The sequence below is a fragment of the Saccostrea echinata genome, unplaced genomic scaffold (genome assembly GCF_033153115.1).
Source record: "Saccostrea echinata isolate AGI-Se365-2 ecotype Australia unplaced genomic scaffold, CSIRO_AGI_Sech_v1 ptg000054l, whole genome shotgun sequence".
Classification (NCBI taxonomy): domain Eukaryota; kingdom Metazoa; phylum Mollusca; class Bivalvia; order Ostreida; family Ostreidae; genus Saccostrea; species Saccostrea echinata.
Window position 1 is genome coordinate 1,662,028 of NW_026889803.1, and position 25,229 is coordinate 1,687,256.

At 34.1% G+C, this 25,229-nt stretch overlaps 3 protein-coding genes across 3 annotated transcripts; 1 reads left to right on the forward strand and 2 right to left on the reverse strand.

Moving 5' to 3' along the window:
• Positions 1–1,076: 1,076 nt before the first annotated feature.
• On the reverse strand, positions 1,077–7,442 carry LOC133172384 (mitochondrial 2-oxoglutarate/malate carrier protein-like). Its single transcript, XM_061307259.1, has 10 exons — positions 7,308–7,442; positions 5,912–5,973; positions 5,583–5,673; positions 5,311–5,394; positions 4,948–5,067; positions 4,420–4,510; positions 2,936–3,023; positions 2,674–2,776; positions 2,519–2,570; positions 1,077–2,242 (listed from the first exon to the last, which is right to left on the reverse strand). The coding sequence occupies exons 1-10, from the start codon at positions 7,367–7,369 to the stop codon at positions 2,066–2,068; spliced, it is 930 nt and encodes a 309-aa protein (XP_061163243.1). The 5' UTR covers positions 7,370–7,442; the 3' UTR covers positions 1,077–2,065.
• A 2,263-nt stretch (positions 7,443–9,705) lies between these two features.
• LOC133172071 (SH3 domain-binding glutamic acid-rich-like protein 3) lies at positions 9,706–12,048 on the reverse strand. Its single transcript, XM_061306881.1, has 3 exons — positions 11,838–12,048; positions 11,071–11,238; positions 9,706–9,947 (listed from the first exon to the last, which is right to left on the reverse strand). The coding sequence occupies exons 1-3, from the start codon at positions 11,880–11,882 to the stop codon at positions 9,882–9,884; spliced, it is 279 nt and encodes a 92-aa protein (XP_061162865.1). The 5' UTR covers positions 11,883–12,048; the 3' UTR covers positions 9,706–9,881.
• Positions 12,049–17,327: 5,279 nt separating this feature from the next.
• Positions 17,328–25,089, forward strand: LOC133172203 (NACHT and WD repeat domain-containing protein 2-like). Its single transcript, XM_061307048.1, has 7 exons — positions 17,328–17,349; positions 19,303–19,425; positions 19,540–19,628; positions 19,762–19,869; positions 19,950–20,142; positions 20,313–20,432; positions 20,513–25,089. Exons 1-7 carry the CDS (start codon positions 17,328–17,330, stop codon positions 24,979–24,981), a joined length of 5,124 nt encoding a protein of 1,707 aa, XP_061163032.1. The 3' UTR covers positions 24,982–25,089.
• Positions 25,090–25,229: the final 140 nt, after the last annotated feature.

Sequence of the window (25,229 nt, forward strand, 5' to 3'; positions counted from 1 at the left end):
TGGATGGACAGAAGGAAGGAGACGGATATGATAAACACTATATTTCCTGGCCATATTCATGGTGGTGCATAAAAATACTGTCCCAATCCACATATTGTATTTGTGTCAACCATATAATTTCTTTTTGACTTTAAACAATTTTGTTGATATCCTAGTATCATCAACTTATTTGTCAATAGCCTGCCTCATTTTAGAAATTGTTTGTATGCAGAATATCTCTTGTGTATAAAACCAACCAGGACACATAAACTCCACATGCAGGTGATAATGTTATACTACATAAATAAGGGAAGTTGATAATAGAAAAGTTGAAGTCATCATGTTTATCATAAATTTAAGTTTTAAATTTCAAACATTCAGTTATTGAACATACATTGTATCTGAATAAGGATTTACATGAAGTTAAATGATAATTGTCCATCAACTATAAAAGAGCTAAACATGTCTACTGTAATGTTGATGTGGACAAACATCATCAATCCAAAGCATAACCTATTTTGCTTCAGTTCTAAATGCAGCTAAAAATTTTTGTCATTTTATGGCTTGTATGATATATTTTTTGTTTAATATTTGTTCAAAATTGAGATAAGTGTTGCTGAATTCTTCAGCTAATGCTCCCTTTGTACACGTGAAAGATAATGCACTTGTACATTAATTATCCAATTTATGATGGACCTTGAACTTTTAATACACTTGTACATTAATTATCCAATTTATGATGGACCTTGAACTTTTAATACACTTGTACATTAATTATCCAATTTAAGATGGACCTTGAACTTTTAATGCACTTGTACATTAATTATCCAATTTAAGATAGACCTGGAACTTTTAATACACTTGTACATAAATTATCCAATTCAAGATGGACCTTGAACTTTTAATACATTTATTATCCAATTTAAGATAGACCTTGGAACTTTTACTACATTTGTACCTTAATTTTTATGGGCCTTGAACTTTTTATACACTTGCACATTTATTATCCAATTTAAGATTTGACTATTACATGTAATTTAAAAAGCTCTACTTTTGTTCCATTCATATACATGTACACGATTATGACAAGAAAAAAAGACAATACATTTTTATTAAAATTGAAACTGTATTTGAAATATTATCACAGTTATAACAAATCAACATATTCATAAAAACCTAAATAACATACACAAAGCACTAAATTACTATTACATACAGAACATACCCGAGTTACTTCTAACACTCCAGACCAATTACTTATGTCGATTTGAGGGAGTAGTTTTGTTAAAACTAATTTCTACCTTCACAAGATCTTTTGATAAAGTTACTGATTATGCATTTTACTACATGGGGGAAAAAAAGAGCTGCCATCTATACATGAAGCACTGTATTTGCTTACGGTAATATGCTTTTACTAGGTTTTTCGTAACAATTCATTATATATTATATATATCTGTGGAGAATAACCAGTATTTTTTACAAAAAAAATATTTAAAAATCAGCTGCTTTTAAGGTGTTCAATTTTCTTTTTGAGTTAAAAAACAACATGGATTGCGAAACACCGATGCTCCCATATGGCAGCTTATGGCCAAGGTTAAAGTTTGTCAAATACAAACAAATTTCAAGATCAAGAGATCAAAAATGTTGGTACCCAAACAAAGGTCTTGTCACAAGGAATACACCTGTGAAATATAAAAGCCCTAGTACCAACCTTTCAAAAGTTATGGCCAAGGTTAAAGTTTTTCCTAAATACATCAAACTCCAAGGATGAAAATTGTCAAAGGATGAAAATTGTTGCTACCCAAGGGAAGGAATACACGTGAAATATGAAAATCCTAGCATCAACCATTCAAACGTTATCAATGTTAAAGTTTGGTAAAATTTTTCAAAAGTTGGTCAAAATCCAAGGTCAAGGTCAAATATGTTGGTACTCAGAGGTCTTGTCACAAGTATGAAAGCCTAGCTCCAACTAATCAAACATTATTGACAAGTTAAAAGTTTTTTGTGGACAAACAGACAGACAGAGCAAAAACATGCCCCGGAATCTTCCATTATGGAGGCATAAAAACTATGATCTAAACATGAGTTATAAACCCCTTCCTGCTGAGGCGTCTTTTAGAACAGTTGTTGCGTAAATTCTATTCATCTGTTCAATGAAAATAAAAGTCAGAACTGTGTGAGGTCCCAGTCGGAAATAGTATGGCAAGAATCCCTTCCATAAACTGAAAAAGCCTTCCTTTCGTACTGTATTCAGAAAAACATCCTGTAATGAAGAAGGCAAAGGTTATGTAAAATCTCAGAGATGTTCTATTCCAGGACATTTACTTACTTCTGATATATAGAACATGGGCCAAAACATTCTTCTGAGTCTTCTTATTCCCAAAAAAATCTAATAACAATCCTTATTCCGATAAAAACATCAGATTTTATTAAATGTTGATAAGGCATGGTATATGTTAGCTTTCGCTGCAATTTTTACCCCTCCATCTTTACTAGAAGACATCAAAATATCAGTGACAAGGTTATAAATTTTTCTAACCATAGCTCCTTTGTACTCTGGTTTTCCATCAATGGTTTTCATGTTCTGTATCCTGTAAAAAAAAAAAAATATATATATATATATAGGCAACTATATTTGTTTTGTACTATAAAGGGAGAATTCATATTTTCATTTTAAAAAAAAAAGATTATTACCTAGTTTTCACAATATCCACAGGCATTGAGAACACTGTTGTTACAAAACCACTGATCATACTGCTAATGAAATGGAGTAGCAAGCCATCTTTCACCATGTCTCCTGCAAGCAAAAAATGTGCACATATACAATTTTTAATAGTTCTCTAAACAGAAATGGGTCTTTTCTAATTTTCTTTAATAATTTGGTAATATCCCCTATTCCTCCTTTTAATCCCTAAAAGAGTTACTGCCCTTATCATTCTAGCTAAAGTATACATACTGTCTAGGAAAAACTGTTTAACTTGTGAATAAGAGGACAGTTGAGATGCATTCACTACCATAGCTCTCCCTATAGTAGGACCACTTCCCTGTGATAAATTAAAAAAAAAGTTTTGGTGAAACAGATTGAATTTAATTCCAATCCTTATGATTAAATATTGCTAAGAAGCTAAATATTAGCATATACAAAATCATATTTTCAGTTCTTGACATTGTGTCTATGTCTGCCATACTGTATACAGGGTTATTTTCACCCCATGTTAATTTCATCCTTTCACACTAGCAAACAATTTTGTCCCATTTTAAAATTCGCCCAGTCACAGTTTTGTTTATGAAATTATACTGCGTTCTTTTAATTCGCCTCATTTTAAATTCTACCCATCTGTGGGTACGGCGAGAGGGGCGAAAATTTCCCTGTATACAGTATTTATTGGAATGAAAATAAACAAATCAAACAAGGTCCATAGCTAAATAAACAAGAGGCCCATGGGCCACAGCACTCACCTGAGTCACATTGGCCCTTCTGTTCTTCATCAACAATTTTTTCCCTATATACTGTACATGTATTCCTATATAAAATTTTGATTGTTCTTTATAGCCCCACCCTACACCCAGGGGCCATGATTAGAAAAAAAATTAAATTTATATGTACCTAAGGATGCTTACATATAAATATGACTAGACATGATTTTGCTGTTCTTGAGAAGATTTTTAAAATCTATATTCCTATGTAAATCTCATCTATTGTGGCCCCATCTTACCACCGGAGTTCAAGATTTCAACAAACTTGAATCTAAACTACCTAAGGGTGCTTGCATATTAATGTGGTTCATCGTAGTTTTGCTGTCCTTGAGGAGTTTTAAAGATTCTTCCCTACATATTTCTATGTAAAATTTTGATTCTCAATTGCACCCTATCTCCAAAGGCCATGATGTGCAAATCTACAGTGCTTGAGGATGCTTCCATATTAATATGAGTAATCATGGCTTTGTTGTTCTTGAGATGATTTTAAAAGATTCTTCCTATATTTTTCAATGTATTGTAAAACTCTGATCCCCTATTGTGCACTACCCCCAGGGGCCATGATTTGTAAAATTTAGAATCTACACAACCTCAGGAATTTTTCACATAAGTTTAATCTTTTCTGGCTCACTGATTCTTGAGAAGAAGATTTTTAATGACCACACCCTACTTATACCTTTTCTTGATTATTTTCCCTTGGAACGGGGTTTGGCCCTTCATTTGAACAATCAAAAAACCCTTTACCCAAGGATGCTTTTTGTCAACTTTGGTTGAAATTGGCCCAGTGATTCTTGAGAAATCGAAAGTAGGAAAAGTTTACAGACAGACAGACACTGGACAACGTGTGATCAGAAATGCTCACTTTAGCTTTCAGCTCAGGTGAGCTTATAACCTAAAGCTATATATCCTAAGCTAAGCTAGATTGACATAAAAAGAATACAGTTTACAAATCCAAGTATTTACCCTAAAGAGAGCTAGAAATCCTTCTTCTAGCCAAACTCTTTTGAGTGCATCAAAAACATTTTTGTAACCTCTTCTTTGTTCAACAGGAAGGCTGAAAAAGAGAAAAAATGCTGATATGAATATCTTTTCTATACATGTATATTCATCTAGGATCATTTTACTTTTCAAACTGAATCACTCCCTCTAAATGTTTTACTGCATTGCATACTGTTAAAGTATTTTTTTTTTTTAGCAGTAATTGAATTTAAGCTTCCTGTCCACTAATTAATGTGCAATCTAATATATATGATAAAATCTAATACATGAATGTCATTTTTAATACTGAAGTGTGATAATTTATTTATGATTGCACTAATCAGTTGAAAATGAAGACTGCAATGAATTTTGAATGTGGTAATATAAGTATGTTTACCGTATATATATATATATATATATATATATATATATATATATATATATATATATATATATATATATATATATATATATATATATATATATATATATAGTGATAATGTCATATCTTACCGTCCATCTGCCGTCATCCTAATAAGAGCCAACTCGGCGGGAGTTCCAACAAATGCCCCAATACCTCCAGCAAACACACCTATGAACACTTTCTTGAAAAAGCTTGGGGGTTTACCATCTCTGAACAAAGAAAATAAGTCTTATTTTATTTTCTGTAAGCTGTTAAAAACTAAATTCAAGTGAAACAAAATTCATTATTTTAAAGTTGATACTAGTAATGTAAAAACAACCAAACGTTTCTGTATTTTTCTGTTTCAAACTGGTCCATAAGTTTTTTCTAATTTTGCTTTAAAAAAGGTTCAAGTTGGAATGAGATATAATTTCTTCACATTAGAGTACTGGTACTTTTTACACGACACTTACACACTAAATCTTTCAAACAGGGATGAGTATATGCCCATTCTTGTTGTTGTGTAGGTCGCCTGACGCAGAAGACCTGCTGAAAGCCTAAAATAAACATTCAAAAGCATCACTTTAATTAGTTACTTCAACATTATTTATTTGGATGGAGATATTTTTTTCTGTACCATGTACATGTTATGCAAATTACAAGAGATACAACTTAAGATCATAATTGATTAAATAATCAGATAAATTAGTACTGATATCTTCTACGATACTTAGACAAAACTTACCCTGTATAGATACCAGTAATACCCTCATTCCTTAATACTGTGATTAATGCATGCCCACTTGATTTATACTGACGACTTTTACCTCCCTCACCTATTCCAAAAAAAAAAGTACCATAAGGCTCCTATATCTTCCATACAAAGCTGAATACTTTTTTTGAGTTCCAAAAAAAAAAAATATTTCAGTAACATTTCTTTATCTTATGGAAATTATTGATTATTTTATCTTTTTTCCTCTCTCTTACACTTATTTTAAATGATACTTGTAACAATAATGATAAAACTGAAATTCATCATCATCAAAATATTAGACTACCAAATAAGTACTTTACCACTGAGCTGCATTCTGTTCTTTACCAAGTCCAGAGGCTGAACAAACACTGTAGCACCCATTCTGAAATACACAAGAAAACTTCATTTCTTTACAAAGGAAAATGATTTAATCAGAGCTGGAGAATCTTTATATTTAAGCACACATTAAGGCCAAAAAGATAACCTTTCAGACGTAAATTAATTCCACCAAAACAATGACTTGAATTTTTTCTGATACAAATTTAATATACCATTAAAAAAAAATGCAGTATTTCAATTTTTTTTTTAAATACATGAAGATATAGAGGATATTCAAAGTGTCATAGTTGGATATGGAATTTATTTCACATGTGGGACAGGATCTTTTTTTTAATATTTTAACGAATGTGAAGCATGAGTGAATATATAAAAAAAAATGTGTCTCACAAGTGAAATTAATTCCATATCCAACTACAAAACATTGAATTTTCTATTTATTACATTTTCCTTGATTTTTCCTTTGCCTCTGTCTTTTCATAACAAACTGTCATAGACCATGACATCAAAGTTGAGCAGTTGAGACGTCATAGCTTGGCAATTGTGAGATTGAAAACATTGTAACATGGATTTTAGCAACATATTTGGGAAGAAATTGGCAGTTTTAGTCTCTATCAAGATGGTTTAGTTACTATCTCTTATCTGACAGGCAAGAAATTATTTTTTTACTTACTTTGATATCCTTTTACATTGTGAGAGAATATCACTTTGGTATCCTTTCACACTGTGAGAGAGTATCACTTTTATTCAATGGATTACAGTATTTCACTGTTGAAAATGTAATAAATCGTCATTTGCCCTGTGTATCATAATTGAAAATACATCAAGTATTCTAAACGTTAGTTAGACTTAGATATAGTAGTTAAAAATATTATTTCATGCATTTTTTCCATTTGAGAAAGCAAAAAAAAATTCTTTATCATAACTTCATGTCTTTGAAGATTTCTCCTGGATAAAAAAGACACGCTCCCTATATTAAAAATGAATTAGCCTAGTTAATTTCAAAATATTCTCTTTTACGCTATATAATTTTCTCTAAGTCCAAAAAGCAGTTTTCATCAGTTTATAGAGAGTTTCCTTAAAGCAGCCGCTAAATATGCTTAAATAGCATCGGGCTCGCTATTCGGATGCCTATCATTTACATTTTATGTAATTTTTTAAAACTATAAACTTGTATGTACATATTTCAAAATAATAAGAATTCATATTTCAAGCTTTGGAAATTTAATATAGGCACCATTTTGTTCACCTGTGTCACCTGAAAACTGAACGACAATCTGACAATTTGCGGTTGCAGGTGCGTGTCCTTGGATCACTCAAACTCCACGTGCATTACTAACCCTTTTATTTTGTAAATGAAAAAGATGTAAATTTACTTACCCAGCTAATCCACCGATGGTAAATTTCATATACTTGGGTATCGTGTTCTTTTTCTCAGACATTATTGCAGATAAATATTAATTAAAGTCGGGTGCTTAGTCGACGCGTTATGTCAGTCAAAAAAGATCTTACTAAAATCCGGTAAGTGGTACAGAATCCTGAACGCTATTTTGCTTCTTGCATGTTGTAGCCATTGATTATGTGATAATATTTTTTCTGTTCTTTCTTTTTTTTCTGTTGTCTGTCATTTGATTAGTTATTTTGACTTTATACCAACATGTTGATGTCAATAAATTGAATTGAATTGTTTTTTTTGTAAAATTATAGAAATTTACTATTTTGTACAGAACCACACACACTCCTTGATAATGTCTCATTAATTTTAATGTTCAATGTATACATGTATTACTTCTCTCCCGACTAAGACTGTGTTTTGTTGCTAAACAGTATTCAAAGGCGAATCCAGGAATTTTTCTTAGAAATTGGGGATTCCATAGGCACTCCCCAGCTTAATTGTTAAAAAATATATATCTACTATACAAAACACATATGTTTATAGCATAGTAGATATATATTTTTTAACAATTTAGCTGGGGAGTGCCTATGGGGGATTCCATACTCACTGAAAAATCTTACACAGAAATTCTTTGACGAAAGTCACTTTCCTTCATATATACATGACTCTTCTTTCCAGGCTTACTAGTGGTCCGTGATTTTTTTTATTTGGGAGAGGGGGGATCTTTACAATATAAATTTAATAGCTCTGAAAAATGCCAAAGTCTGCATGGAACCACCGACCCCCCTCCCCAGAATCCTCGAATGTTTTGCATAAACAAGTTGGGGGAAATGCTTGAACTGCTCAAACACTCTATTTTTTAAAGGAAGGATACATTATGTGATCAAAATGTTAAAATGAAGCAATGATTGCTTAGTATTTAAATTGTTACATTAAAAACAAAAAATAATACAAAAAAAAACTAAAACAAATGAAAGCTATAATAAAGAAAACTGATAAGAAAGAAAGCAAATAGTCCTTTCTAAACAAGTATTTCAATATCTACATGTATATATATTGAAGGGGTGCCTATCGTGACCAGCTCCACTGAGCCCCTCTCCCTCCCGCTACGTAATGCCAGGTATAAACATATATAATGTGGATTTGTGGAATTTCTTAAGCTTCGGTATCAGCTCTTTCACATGATGCTCCGATTATCTACATGGTGCAATTCGATCAAGGTTTATTGTTGTCCATTTCGCTCTAATATCTTCTTTTGGCGAAATTAAGAAGAGAGAGAATTTTATATTGTGAAATGCAGATAAGACTGTATGTAGTAACAAAACATACTTTGGAAGATTTCTACATGAATTCCTCTGTAATAATGTATGTCTCGCAACCCCTTCCCCAGGAAATTATATTCAGCACCTAAGTTCTCGGGAGTTCGGTTAAAAAAAAAGAATTTGACAAAGGCAGCCTCTATATATATATATATATATATATATATATATATATATATATATATATATATATATATATATATATATATATATATATATATATATATATATATATATATATATATATATATATATATATTACAGGGTTTGGCAAAGAGAGCATCTATATATCCACCACGTTCTGCCTGGCGAAGTGGATAATAGCGGCTATTCAGAAACAGAGTTTGACAAAGGCAGCCTCTATCCACCACGTTTTGACGAGCGCAGTGGATAGTAGGAGTTTTGTTTAAGGCCTGTAGTACACACGGTATTATTTGTATTATAATATACTTGTATTAGAAAACAAAATCTTATCGTTTATACACTTTTAATACAGTATATAATAATATTTTTTCAAATTTTATAAAATCTGTATTAAGAATAGAGCAATGTTCTAGATATTTCCTAACAATGGTGCTTGGGGACGGGAACCACCCCCACCCCCGCTCTGTACCCAAGGGGGGGGGGTTAATGCTAGTATTTTGCGAATTTCTTGTATTGCACTGGAAAGATAAATTACCTCTTTGTCTGGAAAATTTGAATACAGGTTTTTTATTTACTAATTTTTTGTGTTCTGCTCAAGATACGTTGGTATGGTTCACCCCTCCTAAATCTTGACACCCATTTGCGATTACATTGTGCGGTGGTTTATGAATCATTATATATTATATTCTGCTAAACGCGCGAATTCGATATCTGCCTTAAGAAAATATCACAGTTAACATTAACTCAGAAAGCATTGGTGATTGTGACAAAATTTCAACTTACAATAAATAATTGACATAATAAGTATACAAACATGAAATACAGAGAGAGAGAGAGAGGAGAGAGAGAGAGATGATGATAATGATGATGAAGCATGGACTAGTATTTTCACAAGCAATGAAAAAAAACCCAACACAAATTTGGTTTACATATAATATTTTACAACAACATTGATATAAACAATATCCATAATGGCTTGGTATCCATATGGCAGTATAATGCTAATTTATAGTTAAACAAATAAAGCAAGTGTTTTTTGATTATTATGAAATTCTTTCTCTCATTCATTCCCTTCATTTTGTCCTTCAAATCACATCACTTTAAATGTAGAAATTCCAGCAATCTTCCATCTTCATTGGCGTCGTCAAATGCTTGGAAATCCTGTGGATGTAAAATGAACAAAGGCCGTGGTTTATATGAAACATTAGCTTTCTACAATTGATATGTACTGGGTTTAAGTGCAGATGTCTAAAAATAAGATTGTACAACAGTCATCATTTATTAGCTGCAATAATGTAGCCCTCTCCGATTTTTTTTTTTTTTTTTTTTTTTTTTGAAGTAAGTTGAATGCAAAAACAATTTATTTTGCCTGTAGTCGCCCGTATCTAAAAAATATATTTGCACCATTAAGGAGATGCAGTGGAATTGTAGCCCTCTCCTGAAAATATCAGATTAAAAAAAATCGGAGAGGGCTACATTATTGCAGCTAATCATTTATAGCCCTTATAAGGACAGATGACACAAACATCTTCTTTTTCAACAATCGTGAAAATAACAACTAAATATATGTTTATTGATATAAATAAAATGTATACGTTAAGCTGCAAATGTTTTATTTTTCAAAGTTTCTCAATTATGTCCTATTAAGTGAAAAAAATGTATAGATTTTATAAGGGTGATGGAAAAGGATGAAAAAAATTGAATATGCATCATAGAAAGACTACAATTTCTTAATATTGTAGAGATTTTATTTATGCAACATTTACAACCAAAATAATTCCAAAAATATACACCATCCTTGAATCCATTTTTTTTTGTTGGTATGTGTCCTTACACACTATTGCCTATTAATATGAATGAAATAACAATGTTTAAAGCATTATCTGAATGTCTTGTAAATTTCTGCAAACACAGGATAGTATATGCAGAAAAATAGTATTGTACATGTACATGTGGGATGGATGGATACTACCTAAATTCATTAATGTACGTTAAATGAAAAATAGTAAATATGAAACACGTCGGTTTGATGTACATCGTATACATGTAGCAATTAATGATTGATGAGTCAAATCACAGGAGGTTAATGGTCAACTATTTAGAAAAAAATCATATATTTCTCTTTACAAGTCCTCAAGCAATTATTATTTACATAAAAAACTGCACGAATTTTGTTTTGTTTTCACATATCAATATAATCAAGGAATTACATGGATTTATGATAAGGAAAAAAAATTCAGAACTACACACTCTAATTATCTATACTGGAACTGAGTATGCTTACCCCGCAGTATGTGTTGTCATTAAATATTTGAGGGGGTAATAAGTCTGGAATCCCCGCCAGAGCCCTCATTTCTTCCCTGCCTTCCTGGTTTTTACTGAGGTCTATCTCCTCATAAGGAATCTTTTTACCGTCCAGAATCAGCTTTATTCGGTTCTGTTTGATGTATATCTGAAAATAAAATACGTCATTGACTACATATATTATGAATGAGTATATCTAGTATGCCTATTCATAGACATGATAGAGAGTGGAGATTCTATAGGAATCCCCCACCGATGCTTATATCACTGTTTTCGTACAATGACTCACTGCATCCTTATTCGATTATCACGCTAGTTTTAAGAAACTTATTATCAGGAACTAATTCACGCATTAACTACTCTTCTGAAAGAAAGAGCTCTTAACATGGAAAATGGGCAATTATATGCACGTGTGTGGATGTATGTGAAATAAACTCTTCACGAGCATCACTGCATGTAACAAGAGGGAGTGTCATGCAAACACTTAATTGTCGATACAAACGAGCTATTGTAAGAGATGGAGTTATTGGAAAAAGTAGAGTCCAAATAACCCGCTTCTTTGTCTGCTAGACAGAAAATCAACAAGATATCAGTTATCAAAACAAAGCGATAGCATACCAAGCTTAGAACGAAATTGAACGAAACAGCAGAAAAAGTGCTCACAATTTTTAAATAAAAACCTACCCCCCAAAATCACTATATCAAGTGATTGATACTTATAAAGAAGAGAAAAAATACAGTACTTACATCTCGGTTTGTAGCCACGGTGGTCATGTAGAATTTTACAGTCATTTTTTTGTCTACTAATGATATACGAAGCACACAGTAGCGCTGTGTGTTTTGGTGAGCCGATTAGCTTCAGCCAGCATCCCTGCAGGTCCCCCCGACGATGAACAAGGCCGAGGATGATTCAGCTCCGAGATGCACAAGTGTTGCACATGGCTATTAATTTTTGGCGAAGAGAGAGCTGCATACTTGTGCGGCTACTCACATAATTAATGATGTCCTTACTGATGATGGAAGACTTAATTTTAATTGGTTAGGAAAAGAGAGGGATGTTTCTTTAAGAACTTTTGTCCTGTCGGTGGCCTCAGGTTGAGAAGACGGGAAATCTCTTCACACCAGCTTTCATTCAGTGAATTGTCAAATTATCTCCAGATGGAAATTAAATCTAACTTTATAATATGTTACAAGTCTAAATCTTTTTCTTTAGAATTGGTATATTTCTGTTAAGAGTGAAATATTATATCATTTGAGTTAACATGTAGATATATGTGTACGATACTTCCTTGTAAGGGTTCATAATGCTAATGCAAGTAAAAAAAAGTAAAAACAATATATTACAGCTATGTAATAACTAAAAATTACGCGTTGAATCATATCAGTGAGATTGTAAAGATAATTTATAAAATGAATCTGATCGCATTTCCTGAAAAATGATGCAGAATAAATTGTCATCTTTAAATCTAAAGTAAACGGGTGCGAGTGGGAAAACAATATAAATTAAATATTTGTACATCTAAAAAAAATCATTGCGTGAACATGGCAGCAATACAGGTTTTTTTTAAATATGGGTGGTGGGGGTTGGTTGGCTTGACAAGCAAAAAACAAAGGATATTTGAGAAAAAAACTGCCCAAACTAAAAAAAAAAAACAACAACAAACAAATTATTTCATGGAAAGGGAGGAGGGGCTTTCTCTCTTCGACTAAAAAAAATTATGCACATTAACAGGTTGGGGGGGGGGGGGGGGTTAGACCATATTGCAACAAAAAGGGAGGGGTGACCTTTCAATTAAAATTTCTGTATTAAAATAAAAAGCAAGAAATTATTCTCGTTAAAAAAAGGAGGGGACAGAACAGACCTCCCCGGCCCTCTGATACTATTGTTCCTTATATCAGATATGCAAAGGTAGGTAGGTATAAATGAGGCACGCAGTATCGGGATTTGGGGGGTGGGGGGGGGATTTTTTCCAAACATAACATTTTACTGTTGCAAATGTTCGTTGAAAGGCTGGATGCCCCTCTCCCCACTTGTTGATGCATTATAAGTGAAATAACGTTTAATGTGGTAATGGTAAGTAATGTATTAATAAAATTTGGTTGGGAAAAAAGTTGGAACCTCTACATTTTTTTTTTTTTGCTTGTCAAACTTTTTTTTTCTGGCTGCCGCCTCCCCCTCCTTCAAAAACGATATAACGATACTACGTGTCTGTAAATTAAACGACTATACTCGTATTTTATCTTTAGCGGAGACAATCACCGTTGAATTCACCGTTGAATGCTTACCATGTGTTTTTTTTTTCAATCACTTTCAAGGCAAGATTTGTTTCCTAAAACTTAGACTTAAAATGAAATGAATTTAAAACCACAAATGTTGAAATGCGAAATTGAAAAAAAAAATTGCCCATGGAGGATTTGAATGAATCTCTACTCACTTAACTGAAAATCTTATTAATATTATGATATACTTTTCAAACAGAAGACGGGGATAACAATGAAATGCATTGTAAGATACAGTGTAACATATATAGGGACTAGTTGAAGAGGATTTTTATGGAAACCGGTCGGTAATCTATCAATTTTAGAGCTATTTCCCTTAGCCTTCTCGTGGGTGGGGATGGAGGGAGGGAGGTGGTGGATGGGTTGGATTGGTTGCAGGTAAAGTGATCTGCCCTTTGATCTAATTGAAATTTATAGTGTATTACTCAGTTAGTACTGCATTCAAGCATTCTAAGCATCTTATGTCAATAAATCAATTGAACACCTCTTCATTACTGAAGTATAAGCAACAGTGGTTTTGTTCACCTTTCCTAAGTGGTTCATGGAGAGTACCCTGTGTTGAAAATGAAATACGTCATGTTGATAAACACAGTACATTGTATTTACATCTTTATACAATATGAATTTTCTCGGAAATCTTTTTTTTTTTCATTAATGTATAAAAGGTCCTTGGATTGTGAAAACCAATATCAAATTTAGATGTTTTCCCTTCTGTAGGGCATAAACAAAAACTGATATTTATACAGATAGTCTAATTTTTGTGCTCTTTCGGTTGTACCAAAATACACATTAAAATCAATATTTCTGCATATGAATAAAAATAAAGATGAAGCAATTTGACTCTTGCCGAAATGGGTTTAAGAATGCCTCTCTGCATAAGTTTTATCTTTGTTTTGTTGCTCTTTTAAAATTTTTATTTCATTTGATGATTTGCAAATTTATCCACAATCTGGGAAAAAACCCATCAGTACAAGTTCATCGATTGAATTTGAACTCTCAAAACTTCATACTACTAGTAATAAATTTTAACCCAATTCAGTGACACTTGCTATTAAGGAATCTATATGCAAAGCAGGGACAGATCCAGGATTTTTTTTATCCAATGGGGGTGGGGGGGGGGGGTGGGGTGGAGTTCCAATTTAGCTGTAATAAATGTCAGGGTCAGAAATTTTTTGACAAGCAAAAAAACAAACAAAAAAAAATACAAAACACCCCCCCCCCCCAAAAACACACACACACACACACACACACACACAAACTAAACAACTTGTCCAAACCTCATAATACTATTTCGTTGGGGTTTGGGTTTGGGTGTGGGGTTGGAAAGGGGTGGGTGGGGGTATGAGAAGACACTTTCCTAAGTCAATTTTCTTCGGATAGATGACTCTGTACTATTTTAAGATGGGTCCATGTTTCCTATGAGTGTCTAAGGTCATTTTTTCGTTACTAGCTTTTACCATAGACCTACAGCTATAGGTCTATGCCTTTACATAGAAATTTTGTTACATTAAAAGTTTAGACTTTATCAAGTTAAACTTAAGACTGTTACAGATAAGTTTCACTTGATAAAGTCTAAACTTTTAATGTAACAATTTATAACTCTGAAAATCCCGGGGTTGGTGGGAGGTCCAAGTATACGATGTAGCTGGAAGGAGTCAGACGGATGCTATGCATTCAATGAGTACTGTGGGGAAAAACTGAAGTTCAGATCATTTCACTGCAGAGTTCCTATGTCAAATTTTAACCTCTATTGTGATATTACCCTAAAATGGGTTTGTTATTTGAATTTTAAAAATTTGGGGATGTTTATGTAATGATATGACTAACTGTGCATCTGTTCTTGAAAACAGCATTTTCAAAGACCCCCCTTCAAATTACCATATCAAAATTTGACCCATATTGTGACCCTAAATCCGGGAGACATGATTAGAACAAACTTAACTGAGAATCTTTACTATACAAAGGGATGTTTGTACATTAATTAATATGACTAATGGAGTCCTTTTGTTCTTGGAGAAAAGTTTTCTTTTTAAATTTACCCCTGTTATGGTCCCATCTTACCCCCTGAGGAGCGTAAATTTTTAGTACATGGGGCTGTTTTTATTAAAATATGACTTACTTTACCCTTCTTGAACAAATTTTTAAACCTTTTTTCCTTAAGTTACAATTTAACCCTGGTGGCCGCACACTAGAAACGAGATCTATTATTTATATAGATTGGAATGTAAAGTATATAAGGACGCTTTTACATTTACATAAGTTTTGTCTCTTACAATCCGCTGATTCTGTATAATATTAAATGTCCCATCCTATCCGTATCATTCATTCATTATTTCCCTTTGGAATGGGACATAACCTTTTATTTGAACAAATCTGAATTCTCTCATTCAAAACAAGCTGTGCTAATTAAGGTTGTACAAATTGTTTCTGATATTTTGGAGAAGATTTGTTAAGTGAATAGATGACAGACAGGCAAGCGGACAAACTTCTATCAGAACTCATCTAAGCTTTTAGCTCAGAGGAGCTAAAGGAGTTGATCCAAGGTGTATGGCTCAATCTTGAATAAAAGAAATGCATGTAGCACTAAATTGAAATCAACTTTTTTCTGGGCTAAACACAATTGGGCTTTCAAAACAGAATATTGGAAATTGGAGGAGGGTGTAACAGTTGCGCCATCTCAACAATTTTTTCATCTTCACTAACCAAGTGTCTCATTCGCTTACTCTCACATCATAAGAGACGAGAAAAAGCGCATTGGGCACTTGGCTAATGAAGATGCAAATATTTTTGTGAAAGCATTTTATAGGGATCATCAGTAAAGGAGTGTTGCTCAGGAAAATATCTAGAACTTTGTCAAGCTTGTACACTCCAGCAAATAGAGGTAGTCGAGTCCTGACTATATCAACAACAAAAAAGAAAGGAATGGTGACAGTCAATTTACACAACGATTCAAAGAAAGCAAAATACAGGAGTCGGTAGAGCGAACAAGACAAATTGAGATTTTCGAAAGAATAATATGTTCTGTTGCCAAAATTGATGTGTTCACTTCCTGCAACTATCATAGAACAAAATGGGAAAAAATTAGCAAAAAAAAAAATAATAATAAAAAAATGGTCCAGTCGTTCGCTGGAAGAAGAACTAGATGATTAGCTATAGCACTACTCTCCAGAAAGTGGCAGCCGGCACTACTCTCCAGAAAGCGGAAGTTAGCACTGATCTCCAGAAAGTGAAACTAGCACTACTCTCCAGAAAATGGAATCTAGGGTTTTCTTCAGAAAGTTTAAGCTAGAACTCTTTACAGAGAATGGAATTATGTGTGGGCCAAGAAGTCTAACGAGAGGAGGAACAAACAACCAGGGAAAAGGGCAGTACATGTAGCTTCAACTAACTACGAGCACATCTTATGGCTCGTCAGAGTGAAAAGAATGATCCAGGGGATGACCAACGGTTCCTACGGATTTGCTTTTGAGAAGCGCTATTGGGAACACCACATTGTATATGTTTCAAATACTAATAGGATTTAAAATTATAATTGCTAATTAATGTAATTCACCAGGGACTGAAAATATGCTTTAATAAAAGTACATATTAAATCAATTGTTTGAGCACAGTGGTAAATGTACTTAAGGAAACACGAGAAATACGTTTGATACGAAAACTACCGGTGTTAAATATTATTATCTGATAATTCAGGTAGCACATTCTTTAAAAGGTATTAAAACCCCATAGCCCTTAAGAAGTTAAACATAGCTTTTCACACAATACTACATATTGATCGTTTAGGCAGACTTTTAAAACGTATTTATTGTTCCTCTCTCGGGAGATTCAAATAGAATTGTCACCAATACCATTCGGGAGTTATCTGCCCAATGTCGGATCAGAAGAGTCCTTGACAACCTGCTGAAATGCAGTGTAAGATGCCTTTTCAATTGGGGTAAAGGGAAATTATAAGCGGAAATGAATGAGGATTCTATCAAAGGTATGTGAATTATATTTATCCATCTATTTGTTCGTTATACAAAAGGCTATATTAATTTTAATTTTTTAAAAGAGTAACTCGATGTTTAAATCTGCATGTAACGATTTCATATGCATACATGCATTGTTTCATTGTAACGCTAGACTGACATTCTACAAAACGATAGACCTTATTAAATAGCAACGGAAGTTCTCTTGAAAAAAATGTTTTATTTAACTTAAAATGCATGTTATATTTAACTTAAAATGCAATTAAACGGAAGGCAAGTCATTATTTTTATAACAGATTTCATTGATAATAAGTATATTATATACTAAGTTGACAACGATAATGATTTCAATTTAAATATTCAACATCAAATCTTTTAATGATTTTAAGACTTACCGGTACGTAATTTGAATTTACTTATAATATGCCGACTTCGCACAGATTACCACCCTCTTTCCCCAACCCACTAATAAACACACACATGTAAATAAACATTAAACAATCAAATCGGTTAAGGATTATTTGAACAAAAAACAAAAATTTTGAACAACTGTTCCTTAAAATAATGAAAAAAGAAAAGAGAAATCGTTAAGTGTCGTTGATTTTAGGGTCAAAGTATGACATACAAGGGTTTGAACAAAATTAATATGTTGACATTCATCAAATATTTGCCTTCACAGGACACTAATCGTTAAAACAGCCATCGCCAATCATCGATAATTCCTCAAAAGAGCCGTTTAGAAATTACTTTCAGAATATCAGATCAGTTTTTACATATTTATTTTAGATCTCTGGTATTTGTAGAAGGTGAATATTTTTATTCCTTTTTTTATTATATATCGGATTATCTTTTTGATGAACGGCTTAAATGGAGCAACGATCTGGTCTAGTATTGTCAGCAAATACAAATCTGTTTAATCTTTTTACTGTATGGGGCTGCGTAAACAAATGTTCTTTTATGCCAAGAAATTTGTTTTTGATTTTCTTTACTGAATAGAATAACATTTTTTTTTTACCCAAATCAATCTTTGTTTAAAAGATAACATGTGATTGACTAAATCACATCTAAAACATCTTATACACCTCACAGCATTTTACATTCCATGTCTTAATTAACTAGTATTTAAAAACACACACACACACACACTCATAGATAAAGTCAAAACGTCGACACCATACTGTATAATACACAGCATCGTAGACATTTTGGACATCAAATCTGATTTTAAATTGATTTTTAAAATTCAAATATCCTGATTGAATTGTGAAGAACGAGCCACTTAGATCTGACAAGTCTGTGTGTCAAAAAGGTCTGCGTTTATCTACAAAATACCTGCTGCCTTTTTAATCAAACTAAGTACGTCTTTTCAGATGTCAAGAATCGCTATTGATCTTTCGATACAGATATTTGACTTCGATAAGAAAAATAGATATCGACTTATATCCTATAAGTTAATATAAACCTTATTTTCAAATCATTTTTCATACAGTTGTCTCACATACAGCTGTTAACAATATAGGATAGCAATATAGATAGTTATGAAGGCATTCTTTCGTGCAACTTTCCCATAATCGTAAATTTCATAAAATGTTTTGACATTGCCTTTATCTCGTAGTGCATGTACAAGCGAATGTTTGATTTTATCTGTCTACCCGCAAGAAAATGGCAGGCAGACTATTCTGTTCTTAAGATTTATGGTAAAGACTATGACATTTGGTCGACAACATGCGTAATTATGGATCGAAATCCAAACATAGAATATCAAACCATTATCTAATACATTGCATCATATTTTTCCTTCAATTGATATTTTTTGATTTGGCAATCATTACTACAAATTTAGAAACTGGATCATAAAATTATTGTTGTAATGGTACCTTTCTAATCGATTATAAATTGTTATATATACTTTACCCGTTTCTGTTCAACACTTATATTTATTTAATCATTTGATATATTTTCAGAAACCTTTGAAACAGAGGAAGATCAGCTAAAACATGGTCTTCTCCATGGAGGGTTCAACCTCCATGATCTTCCTCGACTCCCATCCAATGTCGTCAAACTGTACGTCTGCGCAAACAGGAAAGGTAACGCTCAGTAATCTTTAAAAAATTCTCAATAATGAGGAAGTCTCTGACCGATTCATTGAAAGTGTCTTGGTGAAATCAGGAGGGAAAAGTTTTGCAAATTATATTTTCTAGAGTTTGAAAAGGAACGAGAGATTTTAATCAGAGAGGTGTATCCCGACCTGAGACGTTACTGCCGGGACAATCATGGAGTGGACTTTCACGTAAGAACCAAATCCTCATAAAGTACTTTATTAAGATCATGCGATGAATTTTGTACAGTACATTATATTTTATCAAAGCTAAGTACTATTAATATTTAAAATACATGTATTCATGTTGTGAATGTCGATGTAGGCTGTTGATTTACGATGGGGATCAAGGAAGGAAGTGGATGTATTCCAGCCGATGTTTCTGCGAGAACTTCAACTGTGTCAGAAAGACACAATGGGTCCAAATATACTTGTAAGAACAATGATTTTAATAGCCAGTGGTATTCCACCATAGCGTAATTCACAAATTGTTAAAAGGCTTAATTTTTTTAGTGCATGTTAAGTGAAGATGAGGAAGTGTGGTATCCGCCATTGGAGGTGGAAAAAGACGAGTACGAAACTTTACTGGAATTCTTAGCTTCCTGTGGATTTGAAGACGAGGCTCTCTTTGTGGATAGGTACTACAAGGAAGACAAAAATGGCCCTACACCATACTACTATTTACAAGTGGACTTCCAACAGACTTGTAAGAATGAAGTGTTTTCTCATTTTCGCTTTTCCACATTCGATGTGTACAGATCAGGTCTGTCACCAACAGATGATTTAAGCATGTGTCCCTTATAGTTGATTTAAACATACATATATTGCCCTCATTAATTCCAAGTTATTATTCGCAATGATTGATTCTTCTTGCAGATTCTGACGAATGGTCTAGCACACTTTGTCTTCTTCAACAAATCTTTCTGAAAGCATCCGAAGCTTGTCTGCAGAAAGGAATGATTGACACTGAAACTTACATGGAGTTCAAGCCTATAGGTAATAAAAGATATTCATTTGGTACAAACTGTCACTTCATTATGTGAAGCAGACTTTCTATTGTGGAGATATATTTGTAGGCTTAGAGAACGAAGTTGAAACAGGAATCCTTGCAGTTGATCGGAAACATAGGGAAAGAAACTGCATCTTGTACGTAAAAGGATTATTACAAGAAGGAAAAGAGAGTACAGTAGATGACAACAGTAGTTCTTGTACAGAGAGTACCATTAGTAACGGTTTCCTACCAAGCAGTCTCAGAGAAACAGTGTATGAAAATATGCGAGGAAGCGTGAACGTTATAACTGAGCCTGTAGATGATGTATCACTTGAAAAGTTAGAATTTTCTAAAACGTTTGCAAACAAAGTCTACTGTTCAGTGAAAGAAATCGTGGATGAGTCGATCAGAAATCAAAATCCCGTGCAAAGAGATCCTTTTTTCAGGGAAATTTACAACCAGTGGAATTTTCTTAAATCTTCTCAGTGTCCATTTCTGGAGAGAGATGATTTGATGTCTGCAACGAAGGATTATTTTCTATCAGAAACAGATAGACCTTTGGCAATTATCGGTGAAAATGGAGCAGGGAAGACCTCTGCATTGGCGAAGATTATCAGAGATGTGAATACCGCCATATATAACAAAGACTTGACGATGAGGACAGCTATTGTGTTCCGATTTGTAGGAGAGACTCAAGTTGTCACCGCACGACAGTTTCTCTTCAATCTTTGTCTTCATTTGGTCGACTTGATGGGAAAGGATCGAAGCGAAATCCCCACGGATTACAAACAGTTGAAATACTTTTTCTCAGAGCTTCTTCTCAGTGGAGAATTTGGCGGCATGCTAATAATTCTTCTAGATTCGGTGGATCTGCTAGAAGATAATCACAACTTCGAATGGCTCCCAATAAAAATAGCAGTAAATGTCAAATTGATTGTATCATGTAGTTCAAACAGGACAGAATTGTTCACTCATTTGTTAGATAGATGTAAAGACAGTGTCCACTTTCTATCACCACTGTCCTCTACCGAGTGTGAAAGGATTTTCAGAGCTTCCCTGAGCACTAGTTGGAGGTCGGTAACATACGAACAAATGTCCATTGTAAAAGACGCATTCCAGGTATGCACCTTACCATTGTTTTTGTCAATGGCTATCGAGGAGGCTAAACGTTGGCATTCCTACGACGACATGAATTTTTGTTTCATCGGAGAAAGCGTTGGAGAAAACATAAACGCCCTATTTGAACGCATTGAAAAAGAGCATGAAACCTTGCTTGTATCGCATTTTCTTGGTTACCTCACTGCTGCAAACCTGGGATTGAGCGAGGCCGAATTACTGGATATTATGTCAATCGATGAAGCGTTGCTTGATGACGTCACTGCATGCTGCAAAACTACCATTAGAAGAATGCCGGCGTATCTCCCAGCGCGTTTGTTACAAGATCTTGAACCCTTTATCACAGAGAGGGAAGTTGATGGGATACTGGTGCTATCATGGAAGCACAGGCAATTTCAAGATGCAGCCGCTAAGAAATATTTAAGTGAAGAGAAATTCGTGGAGGATCTGCATTCAAACATTGCGGACTACTTCTTGGGAACATGGGGAGGATCCATAAGAAAACCATATCATGAAAGCAATAAATCTCATCTTCAAAAAAGAGAAAATGAAGCATGTCGATTTTTATGCGAGCAACCAAATCATTTTGGAAGTACAGAAGCAATGACAACTTACAATCTGAGGAAGTTCCGACATCTTCCCTTCAGCCTCCGAAGAAGTAATCGCCTGGATGATTTGAAGAAATATGTACTGTGTGATTTAGATTACATGTTTGACAAAATTAAGTCCTCGACATTTCAGGAACTCTTGAGAGACTACAATGACGCACCAGATCGAGAAATTCAACTTGTAGAGGATGCATTAAAAATGGCAAAACCAACAATTGAAAAGGACATAAATTGTTTAGGAGCGGAGTTGTCAGGTCGACTGCTTGAACACACTAAATCCTATAAATATATTCGCCAACTTGTGCACAACTGTGACTTGTACGCTCAAAGAAACTGTCCTTTGATTCCCAACTGCCAATGTTACAATACGCCAGGTGGGCTGCTGCAATACAGTTTTAACGCCGAAAGTGCATCAAATATTTCCTTTCATCAAAGTCCGTGTGGTATTTTTCTTACAGCTAAAACTGCCGGTTCCCTTTCGTTAAGAGCGTGGGAGATTTCAAAGGGGGATCCAAGGCCTGAAATAGTGATGCCTTTTGGTCAAATATACGCGACTAAGGACGGAAGTTTTCTAAACGTTTTTTGCAATGACGGAACTGTTAAAATTTTTCGTTCCGATTGTGGTGAACTTTACGATTCAATCGAGTACAAATATGACGATATTGCAAGTGTTTGTGTTTCGAAAAAGTATCTAGCACTTGCATTGCAAAGGGAAACAGGTCCATATCTTATCGACGTAACGGAAGCATCCCTAATTCACAGATTTAGCTACCATTCACGGAGCATGGCATTTAATTCTCAGGAAACACATTTTGTTTGTGAGTCAGGTCGTAATATTTACCTATTTGAATTACCACGATTAGTGCGAAAATGCACTGGAGAAGCAAGTGATGTCCCGAAACAAATTGTCCTTTGTGGAGATAAAAAATGTTTTGTCGTCACCAAAAGCAAACAAGTTGAAACTATCATTTTTGACATCACTAACAAACACTATAGGCGTAACAACCTAATGACTGACATCGATATCCGTGATATGAAGTTGTCCAACACTGGATTTATTCTAGTCATTATGACTGGAAAGAGTCTTCGCCTGTTTTCAACCAGTACGGAAAAGCAGAAGTTCATTAATAATGACTTGCCGCCTTGTTGTTTGACATATCCGTCTTCTAACTACGCCAGTGTGTCATTCTCCGTTGATGATAAGTTGTTAATAGGAATAAGAGGCTACTTTGTTCTCATTTGGAAAACAGACACCGGGAAACTTGCACGTGTTTTGCAGACCGGAAATACCCCGCTCTTGAAATTGCTGACGTCATCTGCAACTAATAAAGCAGTGACACTGTCAGCTGACAACGATGTCCAGATCTGGGATTTGAGCAATGTTGATTATCCAACTAGACATACTGACAAAGTATTTCAAAATCCAGTCAAAATTACTGAAGTCCTTCACGCCAAACATCAAGTCGTCTGCTTAGGATCAAATCAAGAAGACGTAAAAATTGTTAACAGCAGTAGTGGACAAATCGAACACGTTTTACGGAACGACGATGATGTTGGTCCTGTCCATGATTTCATAGTATCTAAAGATGGCAATTATGTCATAACACGAATTAATTCCCAAAGCCTAAGAGGTCAATCCTCTACAGAAGCCATCCTCTATGATGATTTATTGTGGGATGTCAAGAGTGGTAGTAAAATTCGACATGTCTTCGACAGTCGCTTTGCCGTTTTCTCCAATAACTGCCGAACCTTGGTGTTTGTAACTTGTGTGAATCTTTCCAAAAACTGGAGAAATAACGTCTACAACTTAGAAACCACAGCTCTGGACTCTGATTTCAATTTTCTATGCGATTTTCCCGAGAAGACAGAGTTTTTGACCACACCCTGTGTTGTTTCTGAAGAGGAATTTAGTTACATCGTAGGAGTTGTCAAAACAGGTGCGCCGGCGGACACTGAAAGTAAAGATGAAATCAACACCCAACTTCTTGTTAGAGGACTGTTCAGTCCCTCAGCAACGTACAGAATGATTGGAATCAGAGATATTGTTCAGACACTGGGTGAGGAGGATACTTTTCTAGATGCCTTTCCATATCAAGAATGTAGCTGCTTGATCGTTTACGAGAACAGGAAGGGGTTGAACAATTCAAAGAGCTCCAACCCTTATCCAAAAGGGGCTGTAGTTTATAATGTTGAAAAGGAAGAATGTCTTTTTCACTTCTCTTCATTTTTAGAACCAACAACAGATGTATCCAGGATCAAATTTTCATCAAATAATAAAGTTATCCTGGATAATAATGGAAATGTATTCACAGCAGAATCAAATTTTAAAGTGCCAAATACACGAAGCAAAGGACTGGACTTAAGATATTCACGTCTAGCATTGAAAGGGCAGCACATTATTGGACTAACCAAAGATCGCACTGAGTTAACAGTGGTTCGATCCAGCGATGGTGTCCAGAATGCAAAAATCCCTGTTCACGGCCGAGGATGTTGCCTGAGCGTGGACCACGACGACAGAACCATCGTAGTTGGCTGTGAGGACGGAAGAGTCATGGTGTGGAGTCTGATTTTACACCTGAGTGATCCCATGGCGGAACTCATTTCAAAACTTCCCAGTCGAGTGTCCAATCCTAATAAAGTGACTGACAATCAAGCAGTGGATTTGTTGCAAAACGATATAAAATATATAGAGGGTCGAAAACCAGCACAGCCAACGATCACCAGTCAGACTGACATCAGAAGACCACCAAGTCATCAGACCGTGTCCACCGCAGTGTTTCTGACACAGCAAACAAGTCTGGGGAGAGAGACACCCTGTCATGTACAATAACAAACATTAATAGTATTATTTAATTTGGAGTTTTTGTGCCAATTACTAATAAATGAAATTTTGCATTGAAATGATGGAATACTGGATATACATAAATGTTCAAACAAATGTGGCATTGTTCAGATAAAACTTAATATACATTACTGTAAATACATGTATTAGTTACTGATTATTGTTGAAACACAATATTTTGGTTAATAATGTCACAAATATATAAAAGATAAAAACTGGAAATGGAATCTAAAACT